General features: G+C 44.2%; 1 protein-coding gene across 1 annotated transcript in view; it reads right to left on the reverse strand.

The window, feature by feature from the left end:
- Nucleotides 1-12281: 12281 nt before the first annotated feature.
- Nucleotides 12282-17189, reverse strand: part of LOC104166203 (prolyl endopeptidase) — a gene marked incomplete at its 5' end in the record, with an annotated part of 43081 nt that continues 38173 nt past the window's right edge. The window contains 2 exons of the mRNA XM_009706059.1: nt 12282-13102; nt 16123-16279. Coding sequence (XP_009704361.1) covers nt 12808-13102; nt 16123-16279 — 452 coding nt within the window. The remainder of the gene's footprint in view (nt 13103-16122; nt 16280-17189) is intronic.

Raw genomic sequence — 17189 nt, forward strand, 5'->3', positions numbered from 1 at the left:
GGTACGGACATAGCCCTTTGCATAAGACCACCGCTGAGCATTTTACCCCTTTCTCTCTTTCAAAACACGGCGCTTCTGAACCTTCCCACAGGCCAGCAAAGCTACCTCAGATCATCACAGGGCCTGAAGGAACTCATAGAAGAGCATGGAAGTGCGTTCCTTTGGTTGAAAGAAATCTCATCAGTGGTGCAGTGTCACATTCAAAGAAAACGTGAGCTTCCTCCTTATAATCTTATTCCTTTTCAAATGTTAAATGGCTTCAGTCATTTTCTGCTATAGCTCTTTTATCTGGCAGAGATCACAAGGGCTGAAAAGGGTTTTAAGAATGAAGCAAAGTGTTTCGTTTTTACAACCTCTTCCTCACTTTTCTCCCACCAGCCCTCTGCCCTGACTAATCCTCAGCATGCATCATGGAGACCTGAGAATGCTCATGCCTTTTTTTTTTTTTTATTTCAACAGTACGTAAAACTGATCGGCTCCAGTTGAGGGGATTGCCCACACTTGTGTGGTAAGAGTTACCTCCACGGGCCTGTGCACTGTCATCTACCTTCTGTGCTTTCTTCTACAAATTCTGCGGATTTTTTTCCCAAAGTTTCAGCTATCACAGATGATTGCATGTTTTTAGTAGCGTATAATATGCCTTTTTTTTTTTTTCTTCAGATTCTGCTAAGCACTCAACCCCAATAACATCTTGTGGCAGGCAGTGCTGCAGATTAATCATGCGTTGTGTGAAACTGTTCCCCTTCACTGTTTGTAAAATCTCTCCCTCTTTATTTTCTTCTAATGTCTTTTTGTTTCTAGAGAAGGTGCAGATTTCAGTATCCAATTTACCATCTCGACAGTGTTTGTTGTCAGTATATATTTCATGCCCTCCCGTTTCACTTTTCTTTGAATGAAAAAATTCCTAATTTTGCAGTATCTCCTCACAGGCATCCAACTGACTGGTTTTCAGAGGTGCCTTCCTACTTTTGCTCCGTCTTCTCCAGGTAGGACCAACGTAGTCCAATGCCAAATTTCAGAGGAGGCTTGGTATCTTCAGCATCTCACCTCTTCTTTATCAGTACTGGGGTTTGGGGTTGGGGTTTTTTTTTGTTGCTTGTTTTGTTTAATTCTAAATGTATTTGCAAATATGTTTTTACTGGGTAGCGGATAGGTTAGGTTAGGACTTGCCAGGGCTTGAAGTGAGGATGTGCAGGTGGGTGTCAGCCTGCCACGTTTTGGATGCTGAGCCTTCCCCAGGGGCAGGGCTGCGAGGGAGCCCCGTTTTTAGGAAAGCCTGGACTCCCCAGGGTGAGCTGCTGGCATGGGGCTGTCCTGGGGACAGGTCACAGCTCCCCAGCCCCCTTCCCATGGCACAGACTCTCCTCTGGCCAACCCCTCACCCATGCCCATCACTGAGGTTGACCGTGATAATTAATGACCTGCAGTTCCCAAGATTGTTTCAAGGACTTGGTTAAATTTAGGCACAAAATTAGCAGCGGCAGAACTGCCCTAGTAAGTTATACAGAAATATCTCAAAAGGTATTTGAGGGTCTTTTTGCACCATCCATGCTGCAACTTCAAAATTACCTTAGTATGAAAATTTCCCTGCTATTTTTCGGTCTGATCTGAAAGTTCATTGCCAAAACTGGAAGATTCGCACTGACTGTTGTGTTTTGGATGAAGACTGCCTTCTGCTGCCAGTCAGTTTTCAGCTTCCAGTACTGAAAACCCTGGGGTGGGGGGGATGGTGGTTCACTCTGAGGGATCCTCAAAGTCCTCCATTCTGTTGGATTTTGTTTGATTTAGACCTTGCTTGGCTGTTTTTACTTGAAACGCGAATAGGGAAATGTAGTGCCAGACATATTATTTGTGTCTCTGCAAAAGATGCAGTAATGAAGACAGCAGGGAGTTTGCAGGAGGAGAAGACGACGTCGTCTCAGGGGGGCCTGTGCCTTTGAGACAATTCCTGGGACAAGCGGCTGCTGCAGAGGCGAAACCACGATCAGGGCTGAAAGCTCCGCGATCTGCTCCTCTTCCAGCCTGGAAAGCAAAACTTATACAAAGTGCTTTTGTTGGCAACTTCAAGGAACAAGATGAAGGAGACGCACAAGAGGTGGCAGCAGTCTGTAGGGACAGCTTGGCCTGGTGAAATAATGAAGGAAAGGGAAAAAACAACAGAAGCTAAACCACAGCTAGTTCCAGCTAGAGGAGCTAATTAAACAGACCAAGGGGAAGTTCAGAGCAGCAGTATGTCTCGGGCATCGGGTAGCGCTGACTGTTTGTTAACCAGGGACATCCAATTCTCGCAGAAGCACCTGGAGAGATGGTTTCTCAGAGCCACAACTAACGTTCAAAAAGTATTTCTTTAAAAGCCGACAGCTGGAGTTAGGAGCAGATGGTGAAAGCGCCATGAAAGTAGGGATTCAAATCAGAGGGCAGAACGGGAATTGTAACGCTGGTACCAAACATTCCTGGTGGGTGAGATTCAGTCACCTGTGGAAAATAAGCACGCTGCCTCAAGTCTCCACTGCAGAAATCAGATTTGAGTGAAGCACAGTCCTTTGGAGAGCCACGTATGTGGGAACCATATGTCACCCAAGGAGAACAGCTAGTCTTCGGAAACTGGCTCAAGGGATTGCTGAAGTTCTAATAAGTGATCCGGAAGAAAGTGGAGAAAAAAATTAAGCAAAGCCCTAAGGAAAGGTTTCTCTCTGCCTGTGTGTGAGCTTGCAGCTTGTTTGTTTTTACCATAAGCTTTGGAGTGATTCCTGCAATGCTGAAGCTGTAGGTAATTCAAGGAGTAGACAAGGTTAAAACAGCAAGAAGGTCAAAGAATGAAAAATGAGCAGGCGTAGTGTGATTAGGAAAGATGAGAGCACCTTGTGGAGCTCAGAGCAGGTAAAGAAAAGAAGATATTCCTGTAACATGTAATGCAGTGTAGAGAGAATGGGATGGGAGAATGAGAAGGTTGAAGCTGCTGCTGTAAGATATGGGCTGAGAATCAACAGGAGGATCTCTGTCAGACAGGCTCTAGGTGTTTAAGTCTGAAACTGCGATTCAGAAAACCCTGTCAATTCATCGCTTCCCTCCAGAAATGTCTCTCACGAGGGCCAGAAAGCTCCCTTGGTAGCTAGAGGTCTCCAAGCCCTGACCTGAGCTGGACTTCTCCTTTGCTCTGAATGACAGGCCTTGGTTATTCAATGGCAGTGCCTTTTCTCCTGCTGTCCTCGTGCTTTACAGCACAGCAGGACAGCTCAAACCGATGAGCCGGGATATGATTTTGGTAAGTCCTGGAGAGGTTGGGGCTCCCTTGCCTTGGCTGCTGTTGCTGGGTCAAGAGGTCTCCTTGCTCGCTGCCTCTCCGTTCAGTTATCTATAGGTCTGTGCGGGTCTTGGGTTGGCAAGCCAAGGAGGTGAGCTCCATGTTTTGGTTGTAAAGAGGAAGATTCCTGGGAAGCTGGCTTTTAGGCTAAATTGGCATTTTCAACAAAATTTGGAGATAAGGATGATGTGCTTTCCTGAAAGTCTTGCACAGCCTTCTAGGGCTTGAAGATAAGAGTGATTACCTTCCCGAGACATCTGTTGTCATCCTGAATAGTGGAGAAAACCCACAAATGACATAAGGATGCTAACAGACAGACTTGAAAAAAAAAACCAGCTTTGAGTGCAGGTGTTTATACTTAAAGGAAAAGAAAGGTTGCCCCTGTAATTTGACAGCATTCAGGCCCTCTGCTGAGGCAGGGCAGGTGGTCCTGGAGACCTCATGTTCCAAATATATTTCCCGAGTTCCCATGGAAGCCTGCTTTCCTCCACAGCCAAGACCCATGTCAGGCGTTGGCATTGCTCTGGCACGCCTACAGACAGCACAGCCTTTCTGCGAGCAGGTGCCTTGGTCTGGATGACGACAGAGGTATTAAATACACCGCCGGCAGCCTTGGCAGACAGGGGCCGTGGCTCTGGCAGCCCTTCTCCGAGTCCTCCTCGGGCTCTGCATTGCGGAGGCAGGCACAAGCCTCCCAGAGCTTCCACCTCTCATGGTGTTTTCACCTGGTCAGAGGTTTGCCGGTGCGGTTTCACCAGGCTTGCCTGCTGCCCAGCCCTGTGAGAACCCTCCAAATTTTACCCCGGCAGCCAGGCAAAAATGATTAACACCAGACTTCTGCCTTGGGGCTGGCGTCAGCTGGAAGAATATCACAGTTAGGGACAAAGGAGAAGAAGAAAATTATTTTTTTTTTCCCAGAATGATTTATCACCAGCTGTTTGAGCCTGACCAGATGTCTGCAATGCCAGAAGCTGTCTTGAGCAAGAGGGATTTATTTATTTAAAGAGGTACAAAACTTTTCACTCTGGGCCACATTTGCTAAAGACAAGCCGAAGTCAGGAGCTGCAAGGCACAACCTTTAGCTGCCAAAAAGAGTGACCCCCAACTCTGTAGTTTGGTATTTACCAGGAAATGGGAGATCCCTGGACTTTGCCTTAGCCCACATTGGTATTTTAGATTTACATCATGGGATAAAACAGTGAAACAGTTTTGGATGCTGATGTCAGAGCCCAGGACATCCCTCCAGAAGGTAAGCTGCTGTTGTGCGCTGCCTGGGATGTGGCTCCTGCATTTATCACTGCAGCCTGGCATCGCCCAGGGTGGCTTTCCTAAAAACTCCCAGAGGATTACACAGTCAAGTGGAGATGCCTCAGGCTAACTCTGGTGTGGGATTTAAATGCCAGTTAAGCTGGGTGTATCAAAACCTAATTTTAGGAGCTTGGCTTTCCAAAAGAGATGTCAAAATGTAGCAAAGTGTCTGCTAGACCTCTGCAAGAGCAGGGGGGAAAGTAAGCCTAGATCTCAAAATGGGATTCAGAGTAGCTGTCAGGTTAAGCATTCAGTCACCGGAGGTAGGAACCAGGCGTGTGAGGCACCTGGGGGTCTGAAGTCCTGCAGCACCCAGGGCACCGACACCACCATCTACAGGGATGTGTGAATACCCCATTCTCTCCCTGGGAGAGGGTCCGACGTCTGCTCCTGGAGAGCAGGGGCCTCTATGTATCCAGTGACTGGGAGATAAATCCCAGTTTTATTTCTAAAACTAACCCTGCAAGTGTTTACCTCAAGTGCTGGGTAGCCCCTGTTACTGTATCTGCACTGTGGGTAGCCTGTCTCCTGCACGGACCCTGTGGATGGGCACTGTAGCTCCTCTCCAGTCCCGTCATCTGCTTTTGCTCCTGTCTGAAGCCCATGGCTGGACCCTGGACCTGGTACATGACTTGGCATGTCAGGGGCTGTCGATGGGCCCCATTACCAGTCCCCAGATCTGCCCACCATGGTCCGACCTTGTGGGACTGCACCCATCGGTGAGGGCATGGTCTGTGCTGGGGTCCCCCTCGGCCCCAGCTCCCCCAGCTAACAGCTGAGGCCATTGCTAGCTGCCACGCAGGGGAACGGGGCTGTCCAGAGAGACTTGGCCTTGGTGACCACATCAGCCACTGCAGCTGACCAGTGGGACAAGGGAGCTGCTCAACAGAGGACCTACAACCCTCAGGGGAGCACAAGATGGGGTGGTACCTGGGCACTGTCCCCGTCTTGGAGGATTTCACAGAATCACAGAATCAATTTGGTTGGAAGAGACCTCTGGGATCATCGAGTCCAACCTTTGCCCTAACAACCACATGTCAACTAGAACTAAGTGCCACGTCCAGTCTTTTCTTAAAGACCTCCAGAGATGGTGACTCCACCACCTCCCTGGACTTCCCCCATTGCAGGGGTTCAGATCCCCGTCAGCCATTTGGTGGTGGGCAAAAGGGAGGCCTGGCTAGAGGCTGCCATGCCTTTCCAGCTGGCTAGAGAGGCCAACTCTCCCAACCAAAATCTGCCCTCCATTTCAACTCTGCTGCCCTCAGCCAGCAGTGGAGACCACCCTGAGGTACTCTGGCCTGCAGGCAACCCAAGAAAGCCTATATCTGCACCACGGCCTGCAGAGCAGGGTGAAGCGGCTGAGTGGTTAAATGATTCAATCTATCACATCCCTCCTCAAGTCACTGGTACGTCATCCTCAGCTCCCAAAATAACAGCCAAATAGAGAACTTTCACGGTTTGGTGACTACAGCCAAGCACCAGCCTGATGTCTCAAAACCACCCTCTGACAGCTGAGGGGAACGGCTCTTCCTTCAGCTCTGCAGGCCTGTGCATCTGCAAACAAAGACAGGCAGTTCTTATCCTGTCGTCCACTGAGAGACATGGCACGCCAGAATTTGGCTGGTGATCGCTCCCCGTGTTTCCGACAGGTCCTGCTACAATGGGTGTCTTGCCCTCCGAGGCCATGCTGAGGCACTGAAGAGGCCACACCACCCCTCTGCAATCAATGCTCCGATGGATATTCCCTCGCACATAATTACATCAGTAAAGCAGAAATCAGTGCACTTTCGTGTTAAACCCCAACAAGGAGCAAGCACGTTTTCCAGAATGCCTCGCTGGGTGATATCCACCGTGAGGCGATTCTTTCTCTGACCCAGTGTTGTTGTCCCCAGTTGTCAGAACAGGCTGCCTAATTCTCACCAAAGGGAACGGAAATAATGCAAGCTGTCCAAAACCGCTAATGAAATGATCTCAAGAAGCTTTCTAATTCATTAGCTGGAAGCGATTTTGTAATTTTGATCCCCACCCCTCCTCTTCCATCGACTTCCCCTGGCAAGCGCAAAGGCCCTGGAAGGCTCCACCGAGCAAGAAGAATGGGCAGCGGGCCCACGGCAGCAAACTGTTTAATGACTGCGTTGTTGTGTGAGTGACTGTCATCTGCGAGAGGAGGATGTTTTCCAGTTTGTCCTTGGCAGCTGAAGCTTTGCTGGAGGATAACCACATTGTGAATACGGGGAATTTGAAGAACTTTTGCTTTTAGGCCCTTTGAGCGATGGGTGCTCTTGCAGAGATCAGATTTGGATCGGCGCTTCCTCGAAGCTCAAGGAGGTCTGAGCATCTCTACTCAGGAAAAGCAATCCCTTTAATTTCAAAATACAGCTGGAGGTTTGTTTATGTACAGTCAACAACAGAGGTTTCCCAAACTTTCCAATTTACGGGCAGCAATCATGAATGATTATTTCCCTTTTTTACTGTAATGCAAAGTTTTCTTAGTCCCTGTGTCTACCTAGGGAAACACAAGATGAAAGGTAAACCATACAAGAGCTGAAGCCTAGGTGCCTATGAATGATCTTAGGTCTGCAGCTTTATGCCATTCATGACAAAAACACGTTTTTTTCATACTGAGAAGCTTTAAACTAAACCAAAAAGCAATTTCAGCAGCAGAATGTTAATTATTAACACTAAATATAGGAAGTAGGAAGTATTTAACAGCTTGGCCCAGCTACCGAAATAGATACCTGCACATACCTACATTTCAAACCACGTTCTACTACAGCAGAGCTTCCTCTGAAATATAACGCTACCAGAAAACATCATATTCTGTTGCGAAATGCCACTGTTTCATTTGAAACAATCAAAGACACTAAGCATTGCTTATCTGCTCCTCTTACAGCTCCAAAGGATTCTGAATAGTGAAATGCCCGAGCCCTTTATTCAGCTTCTTTCCCAGGAAGGAAACATCAGTCCACGTGACGGCACTTTGTCACTTGCTGTCAAAAGGACATGCTGCTGTTGCACACCAGAAACGGCCTAAAAGCATAAAGCAGCACAGAAAGTGTTTTTTCACCAGCTAAGTGTTCTCATCCAAACTTCTAAAAAAGCGCATTAACCGGTGTATAACTAAACTCTTCTGTTACTTCGTATGCTCATGGTTGTTCAATGACTGCAAGGTGGCAAGGTAAACATTCATTTTTTCGCTGTTGCTTTTATCATCTGACACTTTCAAAGTCGCACAGGAGACGAGAATATATTTGATGGCATCATTGAAATGCAACATATCCTAATGTTCATCTATTCTTCTACAGAGGAGAGGTCAGAGGTTAAGTACAGCTCTTCGCAGGGAAAGGAAAAGCAGCATGAAAACAACGGTGCTAAGAACGAAGTGGCATTACCACCTATGAATCCAGGTGCCCCAGCTGAATTAAGGTATTTCATGCAGCTCAACCTACAGCTGGTCAGTAGCTTCGCTGTCTGCAATTTGTAACGCAACCTTGTTTCCTAAACCCAGGAAATTCCACCCACCTCCCATGTCTGGGGGAACGCTTATTTTGGAACCCCCACAGTGGATGTTCACCCAGTCTCCTGAAGTAGTGGAACGGTCAAATCCATATGAATACTACAAAATCAAGCGCTTTCTATTTCTTTTCTTCTGATTATTTCCCCAGTATTTTGACAGTGATGCCAAGATGAAAATCGTAGATAATATTCTGGGCCTAATATCACCTTGTTTAGATTGTAGACAAATACCTAATTTAGTGCTTCAGTTAGCACTATCAGATACCTCCCTAATACACGTTAGCTAAAATAGCACGCGTCCTCCCACTTTAAGGGGTTCAAGAATAACGTCTCCTTCCTTTTTGCACATAAAAGGCCTGAGAGGCAAAGAAAGTAGTGCACATGCACAAATTGCAGTCTTCGGCGTGGTACGCGGCAGGCTAGAAACGTCGCGTTCGCAGAGACATCATCCATCCATTGACTCCAGCTCTCGTGCTGCATCTGCTGCGGAAGCTAGAAACCTTTAACGAAAATCCCCACAAATTGACTCTGGCCATTCAGACTTTCAGCATTAAACTGGGTAAGGGCACGAGCACCAAGTTTGTTCCTCGCCTCTGTTACTCCTGATAGCAAGGCAAAGGGATGTCCACAGAACAAAGATTCTCACTGACACGTTATTGCTCGGCTTTGGTTTTAAATGTTGATGTTTTTAGTTAATCTTCTTACAGAAAATCAGGAGAAAGGGCCAAACGACAGTCCTCCTAATCCAGAATTTCAGTTCATTTCTGCAGATGCCAGTAGCTAGTCCAGCTTTCATTAAGGGACTCCATCCCTGGGATTTCTCTGCCATGAATAAACTGAAGACGGTTAGCTTATTGAGAAATGGCCATTCAGGAATAATGTTATCTTGAGGACACACTCTCGTTATCTTCAGAGAGGTGAGACTTGGAAGGCTAGCCCACCTCCCCCTCCTGCAAGGGCAAGGAAAAAACAAAAAAACCAACCGAGGAATGCTTTTTCTTTCCCTGGTATGCAGTACAGTAAGGCAGAAGTAATTAAAAGAACATACGGAGAAATGAACAAAGTTGCCAAACCTGGCTGTTCAAACGGCAGGGACTATCCAGATCCTGAGAGGTCTGCCCAAAGAGGCAATTGCACAAAAGCTGTCTGCTAAAGAGTTTCCAAGTAGAAGTTTGGCGGAAATTTGGGTGGTTCCTTATTAGCTTGGCTTCCAAGTCCCTCCCTCGGCTCCCTCCGCTAAATCCTCCTCAGCTTGGAAAACCCCTTTCCCAGGAGAGGCTGTCCGGAGGAGCCTCTAAGCAGATCTTTAGATGATCCTGAGGGGCTACCTCAGGCTAAAAATAAGTAAATGACCTGACAACACAGATGTTTGAAGGCTGTTGCTTGCCGTATCAAATCCAAAAGTACTGCTGCTCATGTTTCTGCCTTCCTACAGACAGACGGCAAAGTAGAGTCAAGTCACGAAAATCCTGGTGAAAACAGGAGAAGTCCTAGGTGCCAGGGACACGTGTGTCCAAACTCTGTCTTCAGCGTCCTTTACTCCCACATATCCACAGGCCAGCTGCCCTCCTTCCACCCTTAGATCTTGGTGGTTATATTGCTGGGGAGGGTGCTGCACCCATCTAAAGTCAGTATCAGTTTTTTTGCAGCTACCAAAATGTAAATTAACGCCGATGTGAAGGAATTCAAGTATCTCTTTCTGTGAAGAATATGAAGACTCTCAGCTTTTAAAAATACTTCTGACCTTTCTCACATAAATCAACTCTGATGCAAATGTATTCTCATGGGAGCAGACAACTAAGATATCTTTACATTAGTTATAAAGAGTATCAGAAGGAGCAATATATAAAAAGTTCATTTATTTCCACTTAAAACCAGATTTGGGTTCATGTAGCGTAAGCCTCTTACAGGAGGACTTTTCTGGTTTTGATCTTGGCAGAAAAGATTGGTATCTATTTTTCTAAGAAACATGATTTTGAAAAAGCAGATAGTTGTGAGGAGGTTACCTTGCCCAGCTGGTGAATTTTCCTTCACATACTGGAAATAAAAGGCATAAAATACAGAGCCTCTTCATAAAATAGCATTTCCACTGTAGAGAAAGCAAGTTAACCTTGAAACCTGACTAAGAGAGATTTCATTAGGTTTTATACAGCAGGAACGGTTTGGCTCCAGGCCTATTTAATCCAAACCCTGAAGGTTTAAATCCCACTATATTACAAGAGCATTACTCGCTCAGAGTTAATTACAGATTCCAGTTGGAGCATGACCCTTTCTGCTCCGAAAGGAGCAACTCAAGCTAATAGGACAGCTCTGCAACATCACTTTTTTGGCACCTGAATCCTGGACATGCCTGATTAAGATCAACTGAAATGTCGACATGAAGACCCTATTACAGAAACACCATGCCTTCCCAACAGAGGTAACAGAGCTCTACAAGGGGGACTCTTGAACGCTGCTTCTTTTGTGAGTGGTGTCTCTAGCAAGCCAGCTCCACCTTCAATACTACCAACTGCCACTTCAAGAGAAATGTTTGTTTCCAAACTCCCCACATTACGGGTCATCTGCCCCCATACCAAGCCATTCAGGGAATTCAGCTTCAGCAGAAAGCTTCAGGAGGAAAATGAATGATTTTTAACCCGTGCCAGAAGTTTTGTGCTTGAGCAGCTGGAGAACACGGAAAAGCATTTTTGGCACCAAAGACCCGAAGAGATGATTGAGGTGGCTGTGCCCAAGCCCTTGCAATTCAATGCACCCACTCAGCTCGGCAATATTTCACGAACGCCCCAGGACCACGTTTGCCACGCGCCCTGTCCTGCAAAGCTCTCGTCTCGGAGGCGAAGCTCTGCCCTCTTGCTGATAACCGTAACATTCAATGAAAGGCCAGATGCCGCAACTGCGAGGAGTTACAAGCGGAGATGGCACTGCTTTGTGTGCTTCCTTTCTGCCGTGCAGGGAAGCTGCTGAAAATTCCCAGATGATCACAGAAAGCAGTTCACATAGCTCTGGGAAAAGGGGGGTGCTGAACCTGAACCCTGGTTTCACAGCCTGGAAGGAAAACAACCCAACCTTCCCTCAACTCCCTATTCTGATTGTTTAATTCACTGCTGTGATCAGAATGGATCAGTCCATAAAGCATCCGGTAAAACTGTAATGCCCACGGATCACAAATAAACCTCAGATTACATACAGGTTTTAGGTGCCGCATTTCATAGAAAAGCAGAAGTCCTTCCCCCCGCCTAAAATCAAATTATGCATAATAAGGAGGATCCTTCCTGGATTACAGAGGGAATCAGCAGAAGCCGCAGAGCATGAGAGAAACACAGAGTGAATGTGGTGCAAATTTATTTTTAATTTTGCTGCTGTTTACAGCAGCCTGCTCCTCTTTTAAATACCACTCCCTCCTCTTCCTGCGCTGAGACACTGTTTGCTTAGAGATGAAACTCCTGAGCCCAGAGCTGAAATACAGGCCTTAGGGTCTAAGTATGAATAAAATGACGGGCATGATTCTGGGTGAATATATCAGTTTATCCAGAACTGAGAAGCAGCAGTGTTTTCTGGAGGGGCACCAAGACTAATAATAATAGGTAGAATACTTTTTTTGCCCTGTAAAATCAAACCCTAATTTCTGCAGCGCATCGATGTTTAGGTAGCTAGTAGGCAAATACTCACATTTCCTTTATAGCTCTACAGCCTAGACGGGAAAGATATGAAATGGCAGATCAAATATACTGTGCCTGTGTCAAATCATTAGGGAGCCTGACTACGGGCTCTCGTTGTTCTGCAGCCAGAAGTAGGTTATATACGTATGTTCAGATTTTGGCTTGTTAGAGAACATTCTGTCAAAGGCACCGGGAAAAACTGAACTTGAACAATCTGGACAAAGCTGTGGTTTTGTGGGTTTTTTTTGTTTGTTTTCTGGTCTACTCTTCAGAAATAGTTAAAGAGCTAACAGCAGACGGGTTGTTGAAGAGTATCTGTATAGCTGGACTGAGATTACAGGGAGAGTCTAAGAATTCTTCCAGTTTTCCAGCCTCCAATTTTCTCTTCTGTGTGGAAATAAATGACAGAGGAGAAAACTGGTGACATTTTGAAGTCTCTTTGGAAAGAAAGAGCAATTTAGCAACATCGTTATTACAGACTGTAACACACTTAAGAACAGCATGTAATATAAGATTTTTAATAATATTTGACTTAATTACCCAGATTACTGTCTCTTCATTACTTCATGGTTATCACTGAACACCTTCAATTTACATTCTTAAATAAGTTACTGTGTAAGTAAAGTATGCTCAGAGTTCTTGTATGTGGACAGTACTTACATTTAATTACAGATGATCTGGATATCTTTATAGATGCAAAATACATTAAAATTGTTTACAGGAAATAAGCTCAACTAGCACTAACTCTGGAATCTAAATGTTCGCAACAGCACCCACAGTAGCTCAGCTATTTATTTGAACATGCTTTTCAAAATGTACTTTGGAACGCAGTAGAAAAGAAATTCAAAGAAACGCCAAAAAGAGGGAAGCAGAGAAGATCAAAACTCCATAGCAGGTTGGATCAATAAAATATTAAACTGCAGTTCTTAAATGTAAGTACCACACCAAGTAGTAGTCTGGTTGGTCTTAAATGGTGTTAAAGCCCTTGTTTTCTAAAGGAGACAGTAATACACATTTTGCCTATTCAATCCAATCAAGATTTAGGCATCGTGCTATAAAAGCAAACATATCTGACACTTCTTCTATAACTTTAGCAGTTGGCTTTCCTGCTCCATGCCCAGCCTTGGTGTCAACATGGATGAGAAGCGGATTGGTTTGTTTACGGCTTCGGCCTACAACGTATTGCAGAGTAGCGATAAACTTCAGTGAATGGAGAGGGACCACACGATCATCGTGGTCTGCTGTGAGAAGCAGCGTAGAGGGATACTGGATGCCATCTTCTTCTGGTAGCTTGATATTGTGAAGCGGAGAGTACCTGAGAAGAGCACAGAAATGCTTATGTATTTTTTCCTCAAGAACCAACAAGAAGGTCATCTCATACTGAAATCATCACAGTGGCATTTGGTAGCACTCAGAATACTACGGTTCTCTCTCGCATAAATCAGAATCACGCTACTGGCAACTGATAAGTGGTAGCGGCCACAGATCTCTGGCTCTCAAATGTGAAGCAAGTACATTTCTTTAATTTCAGAGAGACATATGCATTCATCTCACAGAAATGCCAAAAAAATTCAGGAACGGGCAAGAGGGAAACTGCAGCAAAAGCTGTCAAGTCCATTGCAGGGTCCATCCTGCTGGGAAACAGGGAAACTGAGACCTTTTCCCAGCATATGTAGTCCAGGTCTGCATGTGGATGGCTTCTTCCCACGCAAATTTGGAAACACTCTCCGATGGTAAGCCACAAGTGCTGTGCAGTTATTAAATTTGCTCCCTCCAATATTTAGGCTACCTTTGAACATGCACATACCCTGAGGGAACATGATGCAGGGAACTGAAGAACTGTAAGTTTTCCTGCTTTCGACAGATGACCTTGATTCCTATTTTTTGAGCAATGAATAATTTAACTTCCAAAATTTGTTTTCTTTGCAGGACAATTTACATCTTTTAGTTACTGTAACATAACACAAATGCTGTATCTACATATCTCAACACAAAGCACTCTTTAGCATTAGAAATTAAACGTAATAGTAAGTCACAAAGAATTCCATCTAACCATTTCATACTTCATTTAGACAAAGCTACTCCTAGAAAGAATGTTACATTCCTTAAATCAACAGTAGGATACTATTTTTCCCCCCTATTTCATGACAGGAAAACAGAAGGAAATTTTGCTTTATTTTTGAAATGGAGGAGTACCCAATTAAGTAAGCTCAAACTATTTTTAAGAACATGTGACAGTATTTGTAAGTCTAACTTAACAGATTCCTTGCTTCCTTATTTTCATCTAAGGAACATTGTAAGTGAATTTGCAGACTAGGATTTGTTTTGAAAAGAAGTTAAATGATAGTCACTACATGCCACTGTGCTTGCCTTATGTATTTTTTGGGTATCTGTAAAGGCAACATCTAAGCAACATTACGTATCTATCCTCCTACATTTGGTAAGCAATTGCAAGCTGTTGAAAAGAAGACAAAGAAGTATTTCAGGTATTGCCTTGTAAGATGTTTCTAAAATTATGCATTGAGATTTTGTGAGTAAGCACATGTTTCAGTAGGTATGGAGTGACTCCTTCCTACAGATGCATTTCTCCTAATCACAGAATGAATTTCAAACTTTGCTTCTACTTTACCTCTTCAGAATATCTGAATTCACAGATGTACAGACAGGTTACAATGTCCAAAATAATGAAGATTATTTGGATCATTTTTATAACAGTTAATCTTTTATCTAAGATCTAAGTTATCTGTTGATAGAAGATGAATTATGAAATTTGTTAATTGTTTTATGCACTTTACTTGCAAAAACATGTTTGCCACTGAAAGCTTAAATCAAGACAACTGGAGATTTTGAAATAATTTAATTACAATGGGCCCAACTGATCATCTAGTATTTGGACTTGACATTGATGTTTGTTTTTTTTTAAATAAATGCTTTAGATCAAGTTAGATCTCAGTGTTCTTGTAGCACATGTACTTTTTAATATCTAAACACTCTATAAAATTTCAGACCGGCCAAATTGTTTAGTGTGTCTGAAGCATTCTCTGGTAATGTCAGTCTTTAAGGAGTACAAATGAGATAACAGAAGACGAGGTTCCAGAAAAATATTTTAAAATGACAGCACTTATTCTAACACACTCATTATTAGCCATATCAAACATGTAGATCATTTCTATTCTCACACTGCTGTCTCTCTCGTCTCTTTTTTTTTCTTTTAAATAATCTTTCCAGACCTCTCAGCAAGGAGTTAAGAAATGAATTAATATCCTGTTATGGTCTACTGCCATTCAATTCCTACAAATAAATCCCATCCACATTGCACAATATAATTCACAATTGTGACTGTCTCTCTCTCATCGTAAAAAATGCAATTTATATAGTGGTTCACTGGAGAATACTCTGTTGTGAGAGCCTAAAGGAGTCATAACTCAGAAAGAAAACCTTATGAGTTGTTAAAGCTGCTAGTAGAACCAAGTCTTCAAAAATATGACCAGTTGATTCAACAGGACTCTGAACATAATGAATATGAACATGAGCCATTAATGTGCCCAGGTGGCCAAGAAGGCCAACAACGTTCTGGCCTCTATCAGCAATAGTGTGGCCAGCAGGACCAGGGCAGTGATCGTCCCCCTGTACTCAGCACTGGTGAAGCCGCACCTCGAGTGCTGTGTCCAGTTCTGGGCCCGTCACCACAAGAAAGACCTTGAGGTGCTGGAGCGAGTCCAGAGAAGGGCAACGAAGGTGGTGAAGGGTCTGGAGCACAAGTCTGATGGGGAGCGGCTGAGGGAGCTGGGGGTGTTTGGTCTGGAGAAGAGGAGGCTGAGGGGAGACCTGATCACTCTCTACAACGACTTGAAAGGAGGGTGTAACCAGGTGGGGGTCGGCCTCTTCTCCCAAGTAACGAGCAATAGGACAAGGGGAAATGGCCTCCAGTTGCACCAGGGGAAGTTTAGATTGGATATTAGGGAAAATTTCTTCACCGAAAGGGTTGTCAAGCACTGGAACAGGCTGCCTAGGGAAGTGGTGGAGTCCCCATCCCTGGAGGTATTTAAAAGACGTGTAGGTGTGGTGCTTAGGGATGTGGTTTAGTGGTGGGCTTGGCTGTGCTAGGTTAATGGTTGGACTCGATGATCTTAAAGGTCCTTTCCAACCTAAACGATTCTATGATTCTATGACAGTCTTCCATGCAAAACTGACTTGTAAGGAAATGCTGAACTCCCCAAATCCACTGTGGGAAAGGGTGAAATAATTCTTAGAACAGATATCGATCATGACAACCTGAAACTGTTGAGCAGGCTATGCATTTTAACAATCACACAAGTATTTAAAGGCACTTACTTGCACAGCCATTCAAACTGCTCTTTACAGTCGGAGCAACCGTAGTCAGTGGTCCAAGCATGGCCAATGGTGTACTTGTGGAACTTGAGCATGTCCATCACTCCCACTTGGGCAATAGCACAACCAAACAGGTCCGGGCGCTGATTAGCACAGGCAGCTTCAACAGGAGAACAACTCTATTAGTATTCATACCTTACAGAATTACGCTCAGCAGTGAAAGGTCCACTGCCAAGTTCATGAAAGACCAACTTCCAAAAAGCTTGTCTTTTATAAACTCAAAATTTCTTTAAAAAAAAAACAAAACAAAAAACTGGCAAGTTAAAACAATGTAAGAAGAAATATAGATTACCCTATAATACCTGGAGCCAAAAAACTTCAGTATAAAATACCTGATATAAACCCAACTGCACTGGGAGAAGACTGCCAGTGAATATGCAGTCAATTAGACTTTTAAGCAAAACTGAAACCAAATACACAAATGGATAAAAATTACAACTCCCAAAGATGGTATGTTCAAAAGAGCTTAAGAGCTATTTCCCTGCTCTTCAGGCCCCAAACATGCTGTTCTTTGAAGACTGCCTTCCAAACTAGCAAACTGGGTTTAAAGGAGAAATGCACTTTTAAAATATGTGAGCTTTTAGACTACTGAATTGAACTTTCCTAAACCATTCACTGTCTAAACTTTTAATACTAGCCTCAACAAAGAAAAGGGCATCAAGGAGCAAAAGCCCTCTGTTTATTGATGAGCTTTCTTCTGTAATTACTATGTAAACCCATATGAAAAGAGTTTTGATAAAAACAGACTACTACAAAATCAGAGGAATAACCTCATCTTAGTAAAGCAAACACTGTTGTTATTTTCTTTTTTTATGATTTCTATCTTCCTACTACTGGAAGGGACAATTTCTTTAAGATTAATGTTTGCCTTGTAGTTTAAAAATAACCACAGCAGGTCCATGTAGCTCAGTGTTCAATTTATGAGTGGCAACTGGCAGATGCTCTGGGAAAAGGCGTTAAGCAAATACTGCGAAGTATTTCCTGTACATTACCAACTTTTTGAACTAGTT

The sequence above is a fragment of the Cariama cristata genome, unplaced genomic scaffold (assembly GCF_000690535.1).
Source record: "Cariama cristata isolate BGI_N322 unplaced genomic scaffold, ASM69053v1 scaffold9118, whole genome shotgun sequence".
NCBI classification, from domain to species: Eukaryota; Metazoa; Chordata; class Aves; order Cariamiformes; family Cariamidae; genus Cariama; species Cariama cristata.